The sequence below is a fragment of the Nicotiana tabacum genome, chromosome 24 (genome assembly GCF_000715075.1).
Source record: "Nicotiana tabacum cultivar K326 chromosome 24, ASM71507v2, whole genome shotgun sequence".
Lineage (NCBI taxonomy): Eukaryota > Viridiplantae > Streptophyta > Magnoliopsida > Solanales > Solanaceae > Nicotiana > Nicotiana tabacum.
Window position 1 is genome coordinate 112,336,920 of NC_134103.1, and position 14,645 is coordinate 112,351,564.

The following is a 14,645-nucleotide window of genomic DNA, read 5'->3' on the forward strand; positions in this document are numbered from 1 at the left end:
CGTATCGTCAAATCCATCGTTATGTAACGACGAAAAGTGACACTTTATGAAACGACAGATTTGGTGTGGTGGCGTCGTTTCTTTGCTTTTTTCCCTCTCATCTTGCCCTTCTTTATTATATAATTATATTTTATTCTTTATCCTACTTTTTATATAATAATTCTACTATGTATCCTACTTTTTTTAGTAATGTTGTAAGTTTATTTTTCATATTGTTAGTGCGTGATATCATAAAACGACGGTAAACAATACAATATATCCAAACATTTTATTCATCAAACAATACAATACAATACAATACAATACAATACAATACAATATTAAACTACATGTAACAATAATCCAAACAAGATGTAAAGTCCGAAAGAGGCATGTCCATTGGTTTTAAATTAATATCCACTTTCATTCGTTTATTATTTCTACTCACAAGTTATACATTTAATATAACAAAGTTATCCGAGATCAACTTCTTATTTCTTGACGTGGACTTTGTCTATCATGAAAATGCACTTGAAAAGAATTTAACCGTTTGTCCAAACTTCTAAAATCAACTTATTTAAAAAGTATTTTTCTAAAAATATATTTTATTTTTGGTGAGAAATAAATTGTGTTTGACTAATTAATTTGAAAAATACTTTTGAGTAGTAATTAATGTTTGACCAAGCTTTTAAAAAGTACTTTTAAGTATATTTTAAAAAAAAAATATTTTTCAAAAAAGTAATTTTGGCAATAAACTATTTTTTCTGCTTCTCAAAAATTATTTCTATTTTTACTCAAAAGCATATTTTTCTTCTAAAAACTTGACCAAATACCTTAATTTTAAATAAAAAGTATTTTTGGCCCTAAAAAAAGTACTTTTGACCAAAAAAATAAAATAAAATTAATCAAACATGCTATAATTGTGATTGAAAAACACTCATAATGGTGGAAACCACACACGGTCCCAATATCGTTCCATTGTTTACAAATGTCTTCGTCCCAAATTCTGTCTTATCTGACAGAAGATATATATTCTTAAATTTCTTTTATTTTTGGAGAATAAAATCTGATAAAATAAGTCATACGTAATATTCCGAAAATTTGAAAAATTTAATAGAAAATAACATTACTTTAAGACTAATTAAAGGAAACAGTACGCTTTCAAAATAATATTTAAGGGTGTATTAAATGGTCTATGTTTCCTAGCTCTGCTGATACTTTACTACTAGATCACAATTTACAACTTGAAACTCAACTTGAAATAAAATATATAAAAGGAGTAACTCACACACAATAAAAATAATTGGATGAACGAGGTGAAACTAAATTAAAGTTTACTCATCATTGTTTTCGATAAAGAATAAGGCAGGGTAAAGTTCACTGAACCAAAAGTATAGTGTACATAACACTTATTATCCACTGCATACATAAACAATGGGAGAAGCCACAGGTAATCAGTTGTTAAACATTGGACGGGCATAGTTTGGACAAACGTAAAATTCAAATCAATATTTAAAATATTTGGAGTTTTGGTTTGAATTTTCTAATTATGAATTGGATTTTGAATTTAATTTTTAAATTTTTAAAAGTTTTGGATTTTCGATTGGATGTTGGATTTAGCACATTGGATTTTTGAATATTCAAAAATTTAATTTTTATTTTATTTTATATTTAGTCCATTATCCAAATAAAAATAAGTTCAACATCCTGTTCATTAGGCATTATCTCATATATTCAATATTAATACTAAGCTACTATCAGAATACTTTCTATTTGGACATGATTTTACTATTGTTAATTTTTATCAGTCTTATTAATGTTTCTATTGCATTTTCTTGATGATGAGTTCTATCACTTGAATACTTTATTTGGATAATTGTTGTGAGAATAAGAAACTTTTTAGGCAATTTAACCTGAAAACTTTATTTCGATGTTTATTTTTGTAAGAAGAAGAAACATCAACTTATGGGCTCAACTGAAAATCTGAAAATATTCATACCGATTAATCCAAAATATAACTTAAAAATTCGAGCTAATATGAGCTTTATTTGGATTGAATTTGGATTGTCATTTCTTCAATTCGAAAATTAAAATTTTAAATCGAAATTTTCATATCCAATCCGAACTGCCCGAAAGCCCACCTCTATATGAAGCTATTCCCTTCTACATGATTATGTGGTGGCCAAATCTTATTGTACAAGTGTCTGCAAGAAATCTCTTTAAGAACTAGGCCTAGTATGCCTAGTTCTAAAATTAAATGTATGCCGAATTGTATTTATTGTTGCCATTTCTATTCCCTATACTGACAACTACGTCTCAGTTCCAAATAAATTGGTATCGTTTATATAAAATATATATCACCAATCACGTCGCTCTATTCAATCTCATCAGAGACATATTATACAATAATAAATAATAACAATAACGATAACAATAACTATAATAATAAGAGTAATTCTCAATATTTTCTATTAGCACATAAGCTTCAGATTGAGATTAAATTAAAATACTCTAGAAAACATAAGGTCTAAGAAAATTCTCTTTATTTTCGACTAGCATATAATCTCAGATCGGATCAAAAGACTCTGGAAAGCAAAAGACCTAAGGTAAACGTACAAATGTCTTTAGGTGTATCTCGTCTCCTTTAATATCGTTACTTCCATGGTATCTGACCGACAAATTGGTATTCCTGACGTTTGATGGAGGACATTATCAAATCATTTCAAATATTTTCTCATTTTATTTTGATATGTACTATTTACATCTTCAGTCGAATATGATTATTTCGAATAATGTCTATACTACCCTCGTCATTCCTCAACCAAATACATTTAATTCATTAAAAATATAAAACTCAAAACTAATTCCTGAGGATCAATGATTGAATTAGTGATACATACAATATTAATATTGATAGTAGTAATAGATTTTAAAGTTTTACACACCTCAGTACTCTATGCATTGCCAAGTGTTGGGCAACCTTAATGGAAGTTTCATTTGGACAAGTTTTCTTGTCTTTTTGACCAATTCTCTTTAGCTTACCTCATTTTTCGGTCACGGCCTCATAGGGTTGGTCCCCCAATCTTTGACATCACCACCAACAACCCCCCCCCCCCCCCCAAAACCCCCACAAAACAATAATTTCAAATTCTTTTCTTGAATATTTCAGGTAAAATTTAACCACCCAAATCTTGTCATTGACATATTTTTTTTAGTCCTATTGTCCATAATTACAATCATTTACCTAATTAATTAGCAAAAATCTAACAACCCCACCTCACACTTTGTTTCTTTCTTGTCCATTTTCCTCTTCCTCTTTCTCTAATGAGTTATTTTCCTCATTTGATTCTTTTTCACTAGGTAATTTTCCTCATTTCATTATGCTTAACACATATGTTGCAACACATGTTATTATATTTAAATTACATGAATTTTCATGATTGATTCTGAGCTCAACTTTAGATCTGGCATTTTCTTGGCAGCTCAATTGAAAATCTTGAAATGAAAGTTTGAATTTTTGCTGCTAATTAAGCAATTGCATATTGGGTAAAATCAATTCAGAGGAGTTACAGTAATGGGGTATTTGAATTCAGTATTATCATCATCTTCTAATCAAGTTCATGCTGATGATGCGCCTGTTAGTGGTGGTGGTCTAAGGTGATTCCCTCCTTATTCATTTATTTATGCTATTTTTTATTTTATAAAGTAATGATTTTTATGCTGTTTTTTGGGATAAAGTAATGATTTTTATGCTTTTTTTTTGGGGGATAAAGTAATGATTTTTATTAATTAGATTGGGGAATCCTGCATATAAGATGTATACAAAGGTAGAGAATGGTCATACAGAAAAGTATTTTGTGAAAATAGAACCTAATTTTTTATTTACTTGTGTTAAATTCTTTATGCATGTTAATTGGATTGTCAAGAAGATTATGTGGGCTGCTTTTCATTAGGTTTTTTGTGAAATTCTCTATGTAATTCCCTTTTCCCATGTTCCTGACATTTGTTAGAATCTTTTTTCTCATATGATGGAGCTTAGTTTATAAAAATTGCTTCTCGGGCATTGGGTACCCGCGCCTCGTAATGTGGATGCTTGTTTGAGCTGTCTTAACTAGAGGAATTTTCCATTGGGTTGAAATTGGTTCTCTACTTGCCGGATCCGACTAGATTAGAATCTTAGATATATGGAATGAGTTTGGATATGCTCAGACAACTGGAATGTGGTTATGAGTTGCTTTTGTGAATGAAATGTGCAATCTTTATCATGGGTTGGCTCTTGTATTAGTTGATGGATATTTTACGTAGAAATGTATGCAAATAAGCATAGCGGGACTCATATTTGCTATTGAAAAGAATATTCAAAGTGTCTTTCATGGAAAGAATTATTCGTTGGCCATAAATCCAGAAATATAAGGAAATCCATGCTTAAGTTGCAACTTGATATTATGGTGATTCAGATTATTTATAGTTGTGTTTGATCAGGTTCATGTGATTATTATATTCTGTCTGTTTTTTGTCATCATCTTGTCCAAAAATCCCGAAATAGTAGAATTTGAAGTGCTTTCATTGTGATTAATCTAGCTTTGATGAAGTTTTATATAAGATAAAAGTTGCAAAGCTGTAGTCTAACAGATGCTATGTCTTGCAGTCAGAATGGGAAGTTCAGCTACGGATACGCTAGCTCTCCGGGAAAAAGGTCCTCCATGGAGGATTTCTATGAGACAAGAATTGATGGTGTAGAAGGAGAGGTAGTTGGTCTCTTTGGAGTGTTTGATGGTAACTATTCTTCTCTGTTTCCGCCTCCTGACTGGAATAAAGTGGCCGAACTAGAATAAATGAAAAAAATACAGATCTTGATTTGTTTAAGAATTTAATGTCATTTAAGTTTTTACACGTAGTAAGACATTCAATATCTCAATCAGATGACCATAAATTCGTCTAGAATTTTTCTGTCGGACTACTGCTATCCGATACTTCATAGATCCTTACAGTTTGTATGTTCCGTTTATATTGGTTTCGGCGGCGAGGCCTAAGGATTGCCGCCACTGTTTTCTACAAGCATTACTTTTAAAATTATCTGCTGGAATTAAGAATTATCTAGTCTTCATTCTTCATTCAATACCTCTTCTAAGTGGTGAGCGAAGTACCTTCCGATGTCAGGGGGCTAACATTCCATTAGTGTATGCACGCATCTTTAAAGAAATGCCTGAATGGTCAGTCAACATATAAATATTTGGTAACTATGATGCCTGCAAGTATTCTCCATATTTTCAAATTAGGAAATGCATGGTAGCTTATGTCCAGTCAACGCTGCTCTTCCTCTATTGAGACACTGGCCTTACTTTAGCAGTCGATCCATTTAGAGCAGTTTCCGGTCAATGGCTTTGCTTGGTTCTAGCCATGTGTCCTGTGTCCCCTTGTTTCCTACTTTTGGTTCTTTCTGAGAAATCCCCGAATTGTTGCCCAAGCGTAGGAGTCAGCTGGGTGTTTGGGTGGTTCCTGTTTCTTCTTCCTTTTTATCCTTTCCCTATCTTTCTCTATTTCTTGCATGATCTAGCTTACATCTTTGCACTATGGAAATTTGTTTAGCATATATGTAAGAAATTGGAGAAATCCTTGCCAGTATTTGCTGTCCTTCCTCTCTAAAGGCATTGTGTTCAAAATTCTAGCACAACTCATGAGTCTACTTGTTTGAGCATTCCTCATCGCATGCATTTTGCTTATTTGAAACAATGTCTGATTTTCCAATAGTGGTCACCCTAAGAAAGTCTTAGTCGTGCTAGTACATTTGCTTTAGGTCCAATATTTGCTAGGAGTCTTCTAGTCTTGTCAAAGATCTATATGCTAATAGAAAATGTGTAGAACTTCTAGCGCTAGAGAAAATAAAATTTTATAATATTGGATTTAGACGGGTCTATATGGAGCGACATGGACAGTGAAGATTCATATAGCAAACTTGCTTGAAGTTGAGGCGTTATTATTGGTGGTAACCCCAGGAGAGTGAGAGTTGATGAACTGGAGAGCAAAAGTTAATATAAAGGCATTTTAGAATAAGAAAGATGCTAAAGCCAATATTTTGGCTGTGGATTAGTGCTTCTGCTTGAGAACTCCATTTCTCCTGTGTTTCTCCTGTTTCTACTCGACATTGATTTCTTTCTCACCAACTGTTAGTCTGTTATCATCTGTGTAGCACTAGAAAAGATAATGACATGAGGGTTGCCAATGAATTTTTGGTTATTGGTTGGTTATTTGTTAATAGCATAAAGATCCACTTGAAAAATACTCGGACATACATACAGATATTGGTAAACATAGACATTTTCTATTAATATTCACTAGTATGAGTCAATGAACGGACATGTATGTCAATCAAAATGTTTGATACTTCAAAAAGTTTGAGCTTATTTAATGATTATTTTAATTGCATCCCACTACGGAAAAAGTCATCTTATGAAACATGATGACAAACAGAGTGTAGGCATGTAGTGCCAGATGTGACACCCATGACACATCGGATGCGTTTGACAAAAGTTTGATCATACCATAATTTTTTTCCTCTTATACAATCTTCCTGAATAGGAAATAAAGGTTTCTTCCAACATGCTCAGACAATAGGGATTCATTTTTGTTGGAGGCTCTCATAGTCAGTGGTTCTCCAACTGTGCTGGTGGATGATGCTGAGACACTGTAAAGGAAGGAATATATTGAAGAACAAGGTGGAGTGGATGGCGGTAAGTAATGCACTGGAGCAGCAGGTCAGGATAGAAGAAGAGAAATAAACAACTGAAGCTGGAAATGGTCTGAGGCAAAAGACATCTTTCTTTTGGGGGGGTTTTAGGGGGTTAAAACAAAATAAGGAGAAAGAGAAGAAAAAAGGAGGCAACTATTTCTGCTAGGATCTCCATAGCCTGTTTAACTTCTCTGTAACCTCACTCCTGGACACATTTCTGCTATAGTTTCCTCTTACCTGTAATTCTGGCCAGGCTGGGATCTCAAAGCAGTGATGGTCAAATCACTATTATGAAAGGTTTATTAGCGTCTCACTCAATCTTCCCAAGTTTGGTGAGCTAGAATTTGCACATGCTTTTGTCAGTTCCTAGTGATGGCATGGTACCTAGAGTACAGCAAATGTGCATCATTTTCCGTATCCTTGTTACCGCTCAATGGTTAGGCATGCTTCATATGCTGCAGGAAGCTGAGGGAGCTCTATTGGCATATGAGCTGTAATATAACAGGGATTGCACGAGGATACCTATCACATTAAATTACCACCTTGTATCTCGTTGTTATTTTGACTTCTTGATTCTGCTTAAATTCGACTTAACAGATAGTTCTCTTTCCATGCCAAGTTGGTTACATGCCTTCCAATTGGGTAGTTTTACCTGCATTTTTCTCTCATTTCAGGTCATGGGGGTGCTCGGGCCGCAGAATATGTGAAACACAACCTTTTCAGCAACCTGATAAGGCATCCAAAATTTATATCAGACACCAAATCAGCAATAGGTATATTGACATAGTGTGAAGTATAGTTGCTATGTTCATTTTCAGAAACAGCTTATCAATATCACTTCTATTCATATATTTGCTTTTGTAGCCGATGCATACAGCTATACAGACTCTGAGTTTCTGAAATCAGAAAACAATCAGCACAAAGATGCTGGATCGACTGCTTCCACTGCCATCCTTGTAGGTGATCGTTTACTGGTTGCAAATGTTGGTGACTCCAGAGCTGTTATCTGCAGGGGAGGCACAGGTAAGGCTTAGGTGATATGGTTATTTCTCTTTTGATTTTTGGCTCCTGCTTTGTGTATTTCAGCCCAAAGGCGCGCACGGGGTTTATTATGCTTTTTTGGATTTTACTTTTCTAATCTAAGTTGCTCATAATTGGGTGTGGGTGTTCGATACAGTTTCAGATCTAGAGGTCGAATCCTTCTTGATTTAAATTTAAGATTCGGGGGTGCCGATCTAGGTACGGATACGAGTGCGGGGATTTGGCTAAAAATAATTCAAATATCTGAAAATAGAGTTATTAAAATATGTCTACATTATTAGACATTATGTGAAACTTACAAGGTATTCCGAAATGGAAAAAATATTGATCAAGAGGAGAATCCGAGAAGAAGATAAAGTAAAAGGACTGACATAGAAATTTCTATATACAAGGTATTCCATTTTGTTCAATTTTACCATAGCTTTTGTTTTGATTTAAAAACTCATTGTATTGTCTCGAATTTCTCTGTCGATTTTGGTCAAAGTGCCCAAAATCGGTTGACCAGATTTGGTACGGATCCCACACCAATGTCGACACGGGCGCAACACTAAAAGTGAAGAGTACGAGCAACTTAGTTTCTAATTACTCGGTCCTAACACTACAATGACAAGTTCTTCATGTTGCGCTATAAAAGTGAAATATCACTGCTCACTGAAGTTAAGAGAACTAGATGAAAGATAAAAACATGAGGATACTTTACTTTTCATTCTAGAGCGAATGGAATAAAATAAAAGAAAGTACATCTGCATATTGATGATATTTCCTGAAACTTTGGGGTAATATGGAAAATGTCATGTCAGCACTTCTAAATATCACATCTTGTACTAGTTCATTTCATTTTCTTCCTTGTTCAACTACCATGAACAGTATCTTTGTTGTATATTACTTGCTAAGTTAAGCTGGTAATTTTCAAGTGTATATTCCTGCTATACTATTTTGGCAAACGAACTAATTACAATTACTTTGCCTGTTTTAACGTTCATTACTGTAGGGTATAGTTGTTATTATAATTAAATATGACCCTGTAGCTTTGCTCTGTCACCTAATAGAGTATGCTAATTTCATTCTCAGCTATTGCTGTTTCTCGAGACCACAAGCCTGACCAAACAGATGAGCGACAGCGCATTGAAGATGCTGGAGGTTTTGTGATGTGGGCAGGTAAGCCCTTCATGTTGTTTAGTCCTGTGTTAGTCAGTTGAAATGGTTCTAAAAGGCATACAGTTCAAACATAACATATGGTGTGCAGGTACCTGGAGAGTTGGAGGTGTACTTGCTGTTTCCCGTGCGTTTGGCGATAGACTTTTAAAGCAATATGTTGTTGCTGATCCAGAAATACAGGTAACTTGAAGAACTTTTATTCTTTCTATAGATGAATAAGGCAAAATAGGGCTGTTCATGTTTTTGAGCTGTATATCAAATGTTCTATGTATGTGCACTTGTATTTTTGAACCTATTAACTAGATGTATATTTTGGTAGATTTCTGAAACTGTTCAAAAGTTGGTCCTTATTGAATCCCGGAATACTCCCTACCTTTTTCAGACAGCAAACTTTTGCTGCTTGATTTCTTTTTTCCATCTCATAATAATTTTAGGACGTGTAACTTTTGATAGCAGCTGATAGCATGTCTCTTCGAAGATACTTCAATTGAATTTTTACTGCTTTTTCTCATCTTATATACCTAATTTTTTTGGTGTATTTGTGGGCCTAATTTTCTGTAAAAAATACAGGAAGTAAAGGTTGATGGCTCTCTTGAATTTCTTATCCTTGCAAGTGATGGACTCTGGGATGTTGTGACGAATGAGGTTCATAATTCTTCCCTTTTTTCTTGAAAGAATCAAGAAACCAGCATTCTTTCTGAGCTAGATAACCATTAAATAGCCATGGTTTTATTTCAAATATCTAGCAGTTTCTAGTCAATTACCAACCTGATCGTTACACAAAAATTTGCAGGAGGCTGTGTCGATGGTTAAGCCGATCCAAGATCCTGAGGAAGCAGCAAAGAGGCTGATGCAGGAAGCATATCAAAGAGGAAGTGCAGATAACATCACCATTGTGGTTGTCCGTTTTCTGGGTAACCAAGAGGGTTCCTCTCGTGGTGTCTCGGCTTAAGAAGTAATTGCTCAATTGCCACTTCTAATCTGTGGTAATAGAAGACAAGAAAAACTATAGGACATTACGTAAATATTGAATATAGATAGACTTATGCGATTGTGATGTAAGAAACCTTTAGAAGACATTGTCAAACTCCAGCTTCTCTAACTTGTAAGAAATGATCAAGAGTGAACCTGGCACAGTCGATCCGCAATTTGTTGCTGTTTTGTCTTCAATTTAACACTACGCTTCCACTCACCTGTTGCATACTGTAGCTTGCTGAGAATGAATATAGAATGGTGAAACTCTTCCAATTGTCTATGCTTTGTTTTCTTGTAGTTTTCATGTTGACAGCTTGTGTAAAACTAGTAAATTTATGATGAGTGCTCACAATATAGAATGCATTGAGATGTTCCCTCCTAGGCAAGCGTTTCCTGCTCGGGATTGAAGCGTAGTAGTTGTTACTGTGTCACATCCTGGCTTGCTTTTCATGATAAGCAATGTTATACTGTTGTGCCATTGTGCTATGTAATTCGAAGTACATGACTCCTCAAGTCTCTGAAGTGAGTTAGTACTTGAATTGACTAAGTTAAACAGCATTTTACACACAGGACAGGTTTGACAAGGTAATAAATGGCCAATATATATTGGATAGTTCATGCATTTATCGGAAGTTAAAAGTATGATTTCTTAGTAGGTGGATAGCCACTAGGCTTCCTTCTAAACATTATAAAAATATTGGATGATGATCTCACCATATTTTTTTCTGAATCAAGTCAAATTTGTATCTGCACCTAACATGATTTAGAAATAAACTTACTTTTCCTAAACAGTTAAAAAGATGTTGCTTGAGATTAGAGAAGGGGTTGGGACCTAAGTATGTCTTTGTAAGAATGTTTATAAATTGAAGCTGTCTTTCTAAGAATGTTCTTGGTAAAAGTCTCGAGTTCTTTAAGCCATCAGTCATCTTAATTAATTAATTTGTTTTTGTGGTGTTTACTGGAGTTTCATCTCGCTAAATTAAATAATCATAGAGAAGCATGTTGCGCACAAAATTGCAATGTGTAACTATATAGACTCCTAAGTCCTATCTTCCTCTTCCTCTTTGTAATTTTTTTCATTTTTTTTTTAATGTTTTGAGAGGTCGATATTGAAACTATATAGCTATATCATGTGCTCGGTTCACTTCTATTCTAGCCTAACTAGTGCGCTGTAGTTGAAGTATTGGCTGATTAAGTACATGTCTTTCAAAACAAGATCGGCAGAAAAGAAGAAAGAGTTGCTCATCAGTTGCATAATCAGTGCGGAGTGTTACTTCCTGTAGCATTCGTTTAGTCGTCCATTTTAATCAGTGCGGAGTGCTGCTGTACGAAGATATACGACGAAACCTAGAAATCGATCACTGATCCAATTTGAGTACCCTGCAGGATAGACCTCAACAGAAAACTGATACTTCCACATAATCAGGGTAATGTAGGAGACATCTCTATTTTTTTCCCCGGGGCTTGTTGACCCATTGGTTGCAACTATATTGCCTTGATGTTTCGAAGTATCATAATACTAATCTGATTTGGTGGATAATTGCTACACAAACTCATACTTCTGTTCTGCACCAAATTGAGAGCTCTATATTTGCATCTTCTGTGTTTTATTCTCAACGAAGACAACTGCTCACATTTGACAAGCTCAGCAGGGTTCTTTCACATTCGAACAAGGCTGCAAGTTACCCATCTAATCAAATGCAAATTGAGGGAGAATAAGCAATCATTTTCAACCAAGAGTCTAGAGCATATATAACAGAATCATTGTTTTATATATATGTGAAGAGTAAGATAAGAAAGATATACTTCTCTTGATCGTTGCATCAATTTCCGCCATCTTTTTACCAGTAGTCTTTACAAGAACATTCTCCATCTTTAAAATGATGAAACCTGTTCCTATCTCTGACGATAATTTCACGATCATAAACCTTTGAGATTAACTTGCTTGCCTGATGACAATCTTTGCAGACACGCAAATTCTTTGTGATGCGAAGAACTGCCCCAGGTTTAGTCTTCAACAACCCAAAAGCAATAGCCAATTTCTCACTATGATAATACAAAGGATTTTCTCTTTCCTCCTCATCAATATCCTGTTGTAGTCCATCAGAATCTGGGACATAGCCTGCAGATTTAATACAATCCAAAATTTCATTTACTTTGGCATATATCTCTTTGGCTTGAGGATGAGTCCTTCCTCCTGCAATGAACTCGCTAACAACGCCTTCCAATTCAACCACAGAGAAGCCAGGGACCTTTTTCACTCCCCTGTCATTCATCAACTTCCTTATATTGGCAACATCTTCCCATCTACCAGCATAAGCATATAAATTAGCTAACAGCACATACCGGCCACTGTTTTGGGGTTCCAGTTCAATCACCTGCTTCCCTATTATCTCTCCCAGCTCTATGTTCTTGTGAATCCTACATGCACCAAAAAGAGCACCCAATACACCTACATCGGCACTCATAGGCATTTCTTTTATGATCTTTCTTGCTTCTTCCAGTAATCCAGCTCTTCCAAGCAAATCAACTAAGCAACCGTAGTGCTCCATGCCAGGTTCAATGCCATACGCTTCTTTCATATAATGAAAATAGTATTTTCCTTCTTCAATCAATCCTGAGTGAGCACAAGCACTAAGTAAATTCACGAACGTGATATAATCTGGAGCTACCTTCTTACTCTCCATTTCCTTCAAAAGCTCAATTGCAGCCTCACCTTTCCCATGCATCGCCAACCCTCCAATCATACAATTCCATGAAGAAATTCCTTTTCTTGGCAACCCTTTAAAGAACTGAAGAGCCTTATCCAAGCAACCACATTTGCTATACATATCAATAATAGTAGTAGCCAGCTTGGAGTCCAAATCAATCCTACTCTTCTTGACCTGTTCAACTATCCACTCGCCTTGCTTCAACGCTCCGAGTCGTGTACAAGCCGATAACATGCTTGCAGCAATAAAATTATCAATGACAACATCCTCAGACATCATTCTTTCAAACAAAGCAAATGCCTGGTGAAACTGGTTGTTGTGCACATAAGCTGATATCATAGCATTCCAACAAACAGAACTTTTCTCCGAATTTGAATCAAACACACGAAAAGCTTCAGCAAGATACCCCAATTGAGCAAACCCACTAATCAATGTGGTCCAAGAAACATCATCTTTCTCATACATACTATCAAACACCATCATAGCTTCCTCCAAGAAATGAAAATTTACATACATATGAATCAAATTGTTCTGAGAAAACTTATCAAACCCAAAACCAAATTTTATCACATGACCATGAATTTGCTTTCCTTCTTCCACAGCATTGTCTATACAACATGCTCTGATAACAAGAGGGAACGTGAAATTATTGGGTCTAACTGAACGCTCTAACATATGGGAGTAAAAAAGAAGAGATTCCTTCAGTAGTTGAGATTGCAAGTAACCTCGAATGATGGTGTTGTAGATGAAAGTGTCTGGGTTAGGCAATTTATGGAACACTTGGAGGGCGTAGTTTAAATCACCTGATTCAAAAGTTGCACAGAACTTAATGACTCGACCCATTGCGTCATTGTCACACGACAGGCCAAGTTTGATAATCTGGGCTTGGAATTGCTTGAGTTCAGACATTGTTGAGCATGATTCTAAGCCCCTTAAGGGCGTACTTAGAGTGTTGGTGGTTTTGGGTGATGCTGGAGATTGTGGGGTAGGAATGACATGAAGGATAGGGGCCATATTGCATGTTGTAATTTGCTAATTATGATGAGAACTTTCTGCCATAAAGAAAATACACTGACGAGAGTTCTTACATCTATAGGACAAACATGCTTAGGGTACGGGTATACAGAATTTTAAATTTATGGGTTCTAAACTAATTTTAAGTTACTATATAATAATAACTGAATTAAAGGACTGGCTAAATATTTTTATATATATTTAATAAATTTTTTAATATATATGCCGAATCTAGACAAAAGTTAATGGGCTTAACGACTAATTTGAGAGTAATGTGAGATGTTCATTTATCCTTGTAATTTTATGTCCTTTATGTTGCTTGGAGTATAATGTTCTTTAAAAACTATACTAAGTTGAGCATCGGATGATATCTAGCTTGCTTTAGTACTCAACTAAGTGCTCATGCTAACACATCATTGTCGCGTCTTGAATGAGTACCAAACAAGGTTCCAACAATTGTATCGTCGAATTCAAAATTTAAAATTTATGAGTTCAACTTTAAATATTTTAAATAGTAAATTCATTATATTTTTAAATTTATGGGTTCATATATACTATTTTACAATTTTACTAAATTTTTACTCATAAATTTATACTCTCCGTCGAAAGTTATGTGTTTAAATGAACCATTTACTAGCATATCACATACACTCCTGCCAACGAGTGATTACTCAAAGACCGAGAAATAATAATCTACTAAAGTGCACGAACGAAATCTCCTCACGACGTTCATCACGATTCAGCATAACAAAACTTCCCCGAAGACTCAAAAATTAAGAGTTACTACAGTTGAGATTAAGGGTATTTCTCATTGTTATGTGTTGTTACCAATTGTATTGTATTTTATTATTACTTTAAATACAATGTTTGTTTTGATTGTTACTTATATTTTATTATATCGTATTGTAGAATTCATTGTTATATAACTGTCACGATCCCAATTTCCCTTCTTAGGATGTCGTGATAACACCTAATCTCTAAGACTAGGTAAGCCTAGCATACATGAAGAATTTTACTGAAATACTAATAAAACTTTT

At 34.7% G+C, this 14,645-nt stretch overlaps 2 protein-coding genes across 4 annotated transcripts; one reads left to right on the forward strand and one right to left on the reverse strand.

Moving 5' to 3' along the window:
* Positions 1-3,140: 3,140 nt before the first annotated feature.
* On the forward strand, positions 3,141-10,161 carry LOC107786856 (putative protein phosphatase 2C 59). Of its 2 annotated transcripts, none has more exons than XM_016608355.2 (9): positions 3,141-3,339; positions 3,462-3,636; positions 4,628-4,755; positions 7,384-7,482; positions 7,574-7,732; positions 8,822-8,908; positions 8,997-9,088; positions 9,479-9,553; positions 9,702-10,161. In XM_016608355.2, exons 2-9 carry the CDS (start codon positions 3,554-3,556, stop codon positions 9,858-9,860), a joined length of 882 nt encoding a protein of 293 aa, XP_016463841.1. In that variant the 5' UTR covers positions 3,141-3,339; positions 3,462-3,553; the 3' UTR covers positions 9,861-10,161. The 2 variants fall into 2 exon arrangements, with proteins under 2 accessions (XP_016463841.1, XP_016463842.1); XM_016608356.2 differs by having other exon boundaries at positions 3,226-3,339; positions 3,442-3,636.
* An 867-nt stretch (positions 10,162-11,028) lies between these two features.
* On the reverse strand, positions 11,029-13,734 carry LOC107786857 (pentatricopeptide repeat-containing protein At5g66520-like). Of its 2 annotated transcripts, none has more exons than XM_016608358.2 (2): positions 11,690-13,734; positions 11,029-11,558 (listed from the first exon to the last, which is right to left on the reverse strand). In XM_016608358.2, exon 1 carries the CDS (start codon positions 13,606-13,608, stop codon positions 11,725-11,727), a length of 1,884 nt encoding a protein of 627 aa, XP_016463844.2. In that variant the 5' UTR covers positions 13,609-13,734; the 3' UTR covers positions 11,029-11,558; positions 11,690-11,724. The 2 variants fall into 2 exon arrangements, with proteins under 2 accessions (XP_016463844.2, XP_016463843.2); XM_016608357.2 differs by having other exon boundaries at positions 11,029-11,573; positions 11,690-13,722.
* Between the last annotated feature and the right edge of the window lie 911 nt (positions 13,735-14,645).

Coding starts and splice junctions, on each gene's coding strand:
- LOC107786856 (XM_016608355.2), top strand. CDS start 3,554: ATGGGGTATTTGAATTCAGTATTATCATCATCTTCTAATCAAGTTCAT. Junction 4,756..7,383: donor TCTCTTTGGAGTGTTTGATG/GTAACTATTCTT, acceptor CTCTCATTTCAG/GTCATGGGGGTGCTCGGGCC. Junction 8,909..8,996: donor AGGTTTTGTGATGTGGGCAG/GTAAGCCCTTCA, acceptor TATGGTGTGCAG/GTACCTGGAGAGTTGGAGGT.
- LOC107786857 (XM_016608358.2), bottom strand. CDS start 13,608: ATGGCCCCTATCCTTCATGTCATTCCTACCCCACAATCTCCAGCATCA.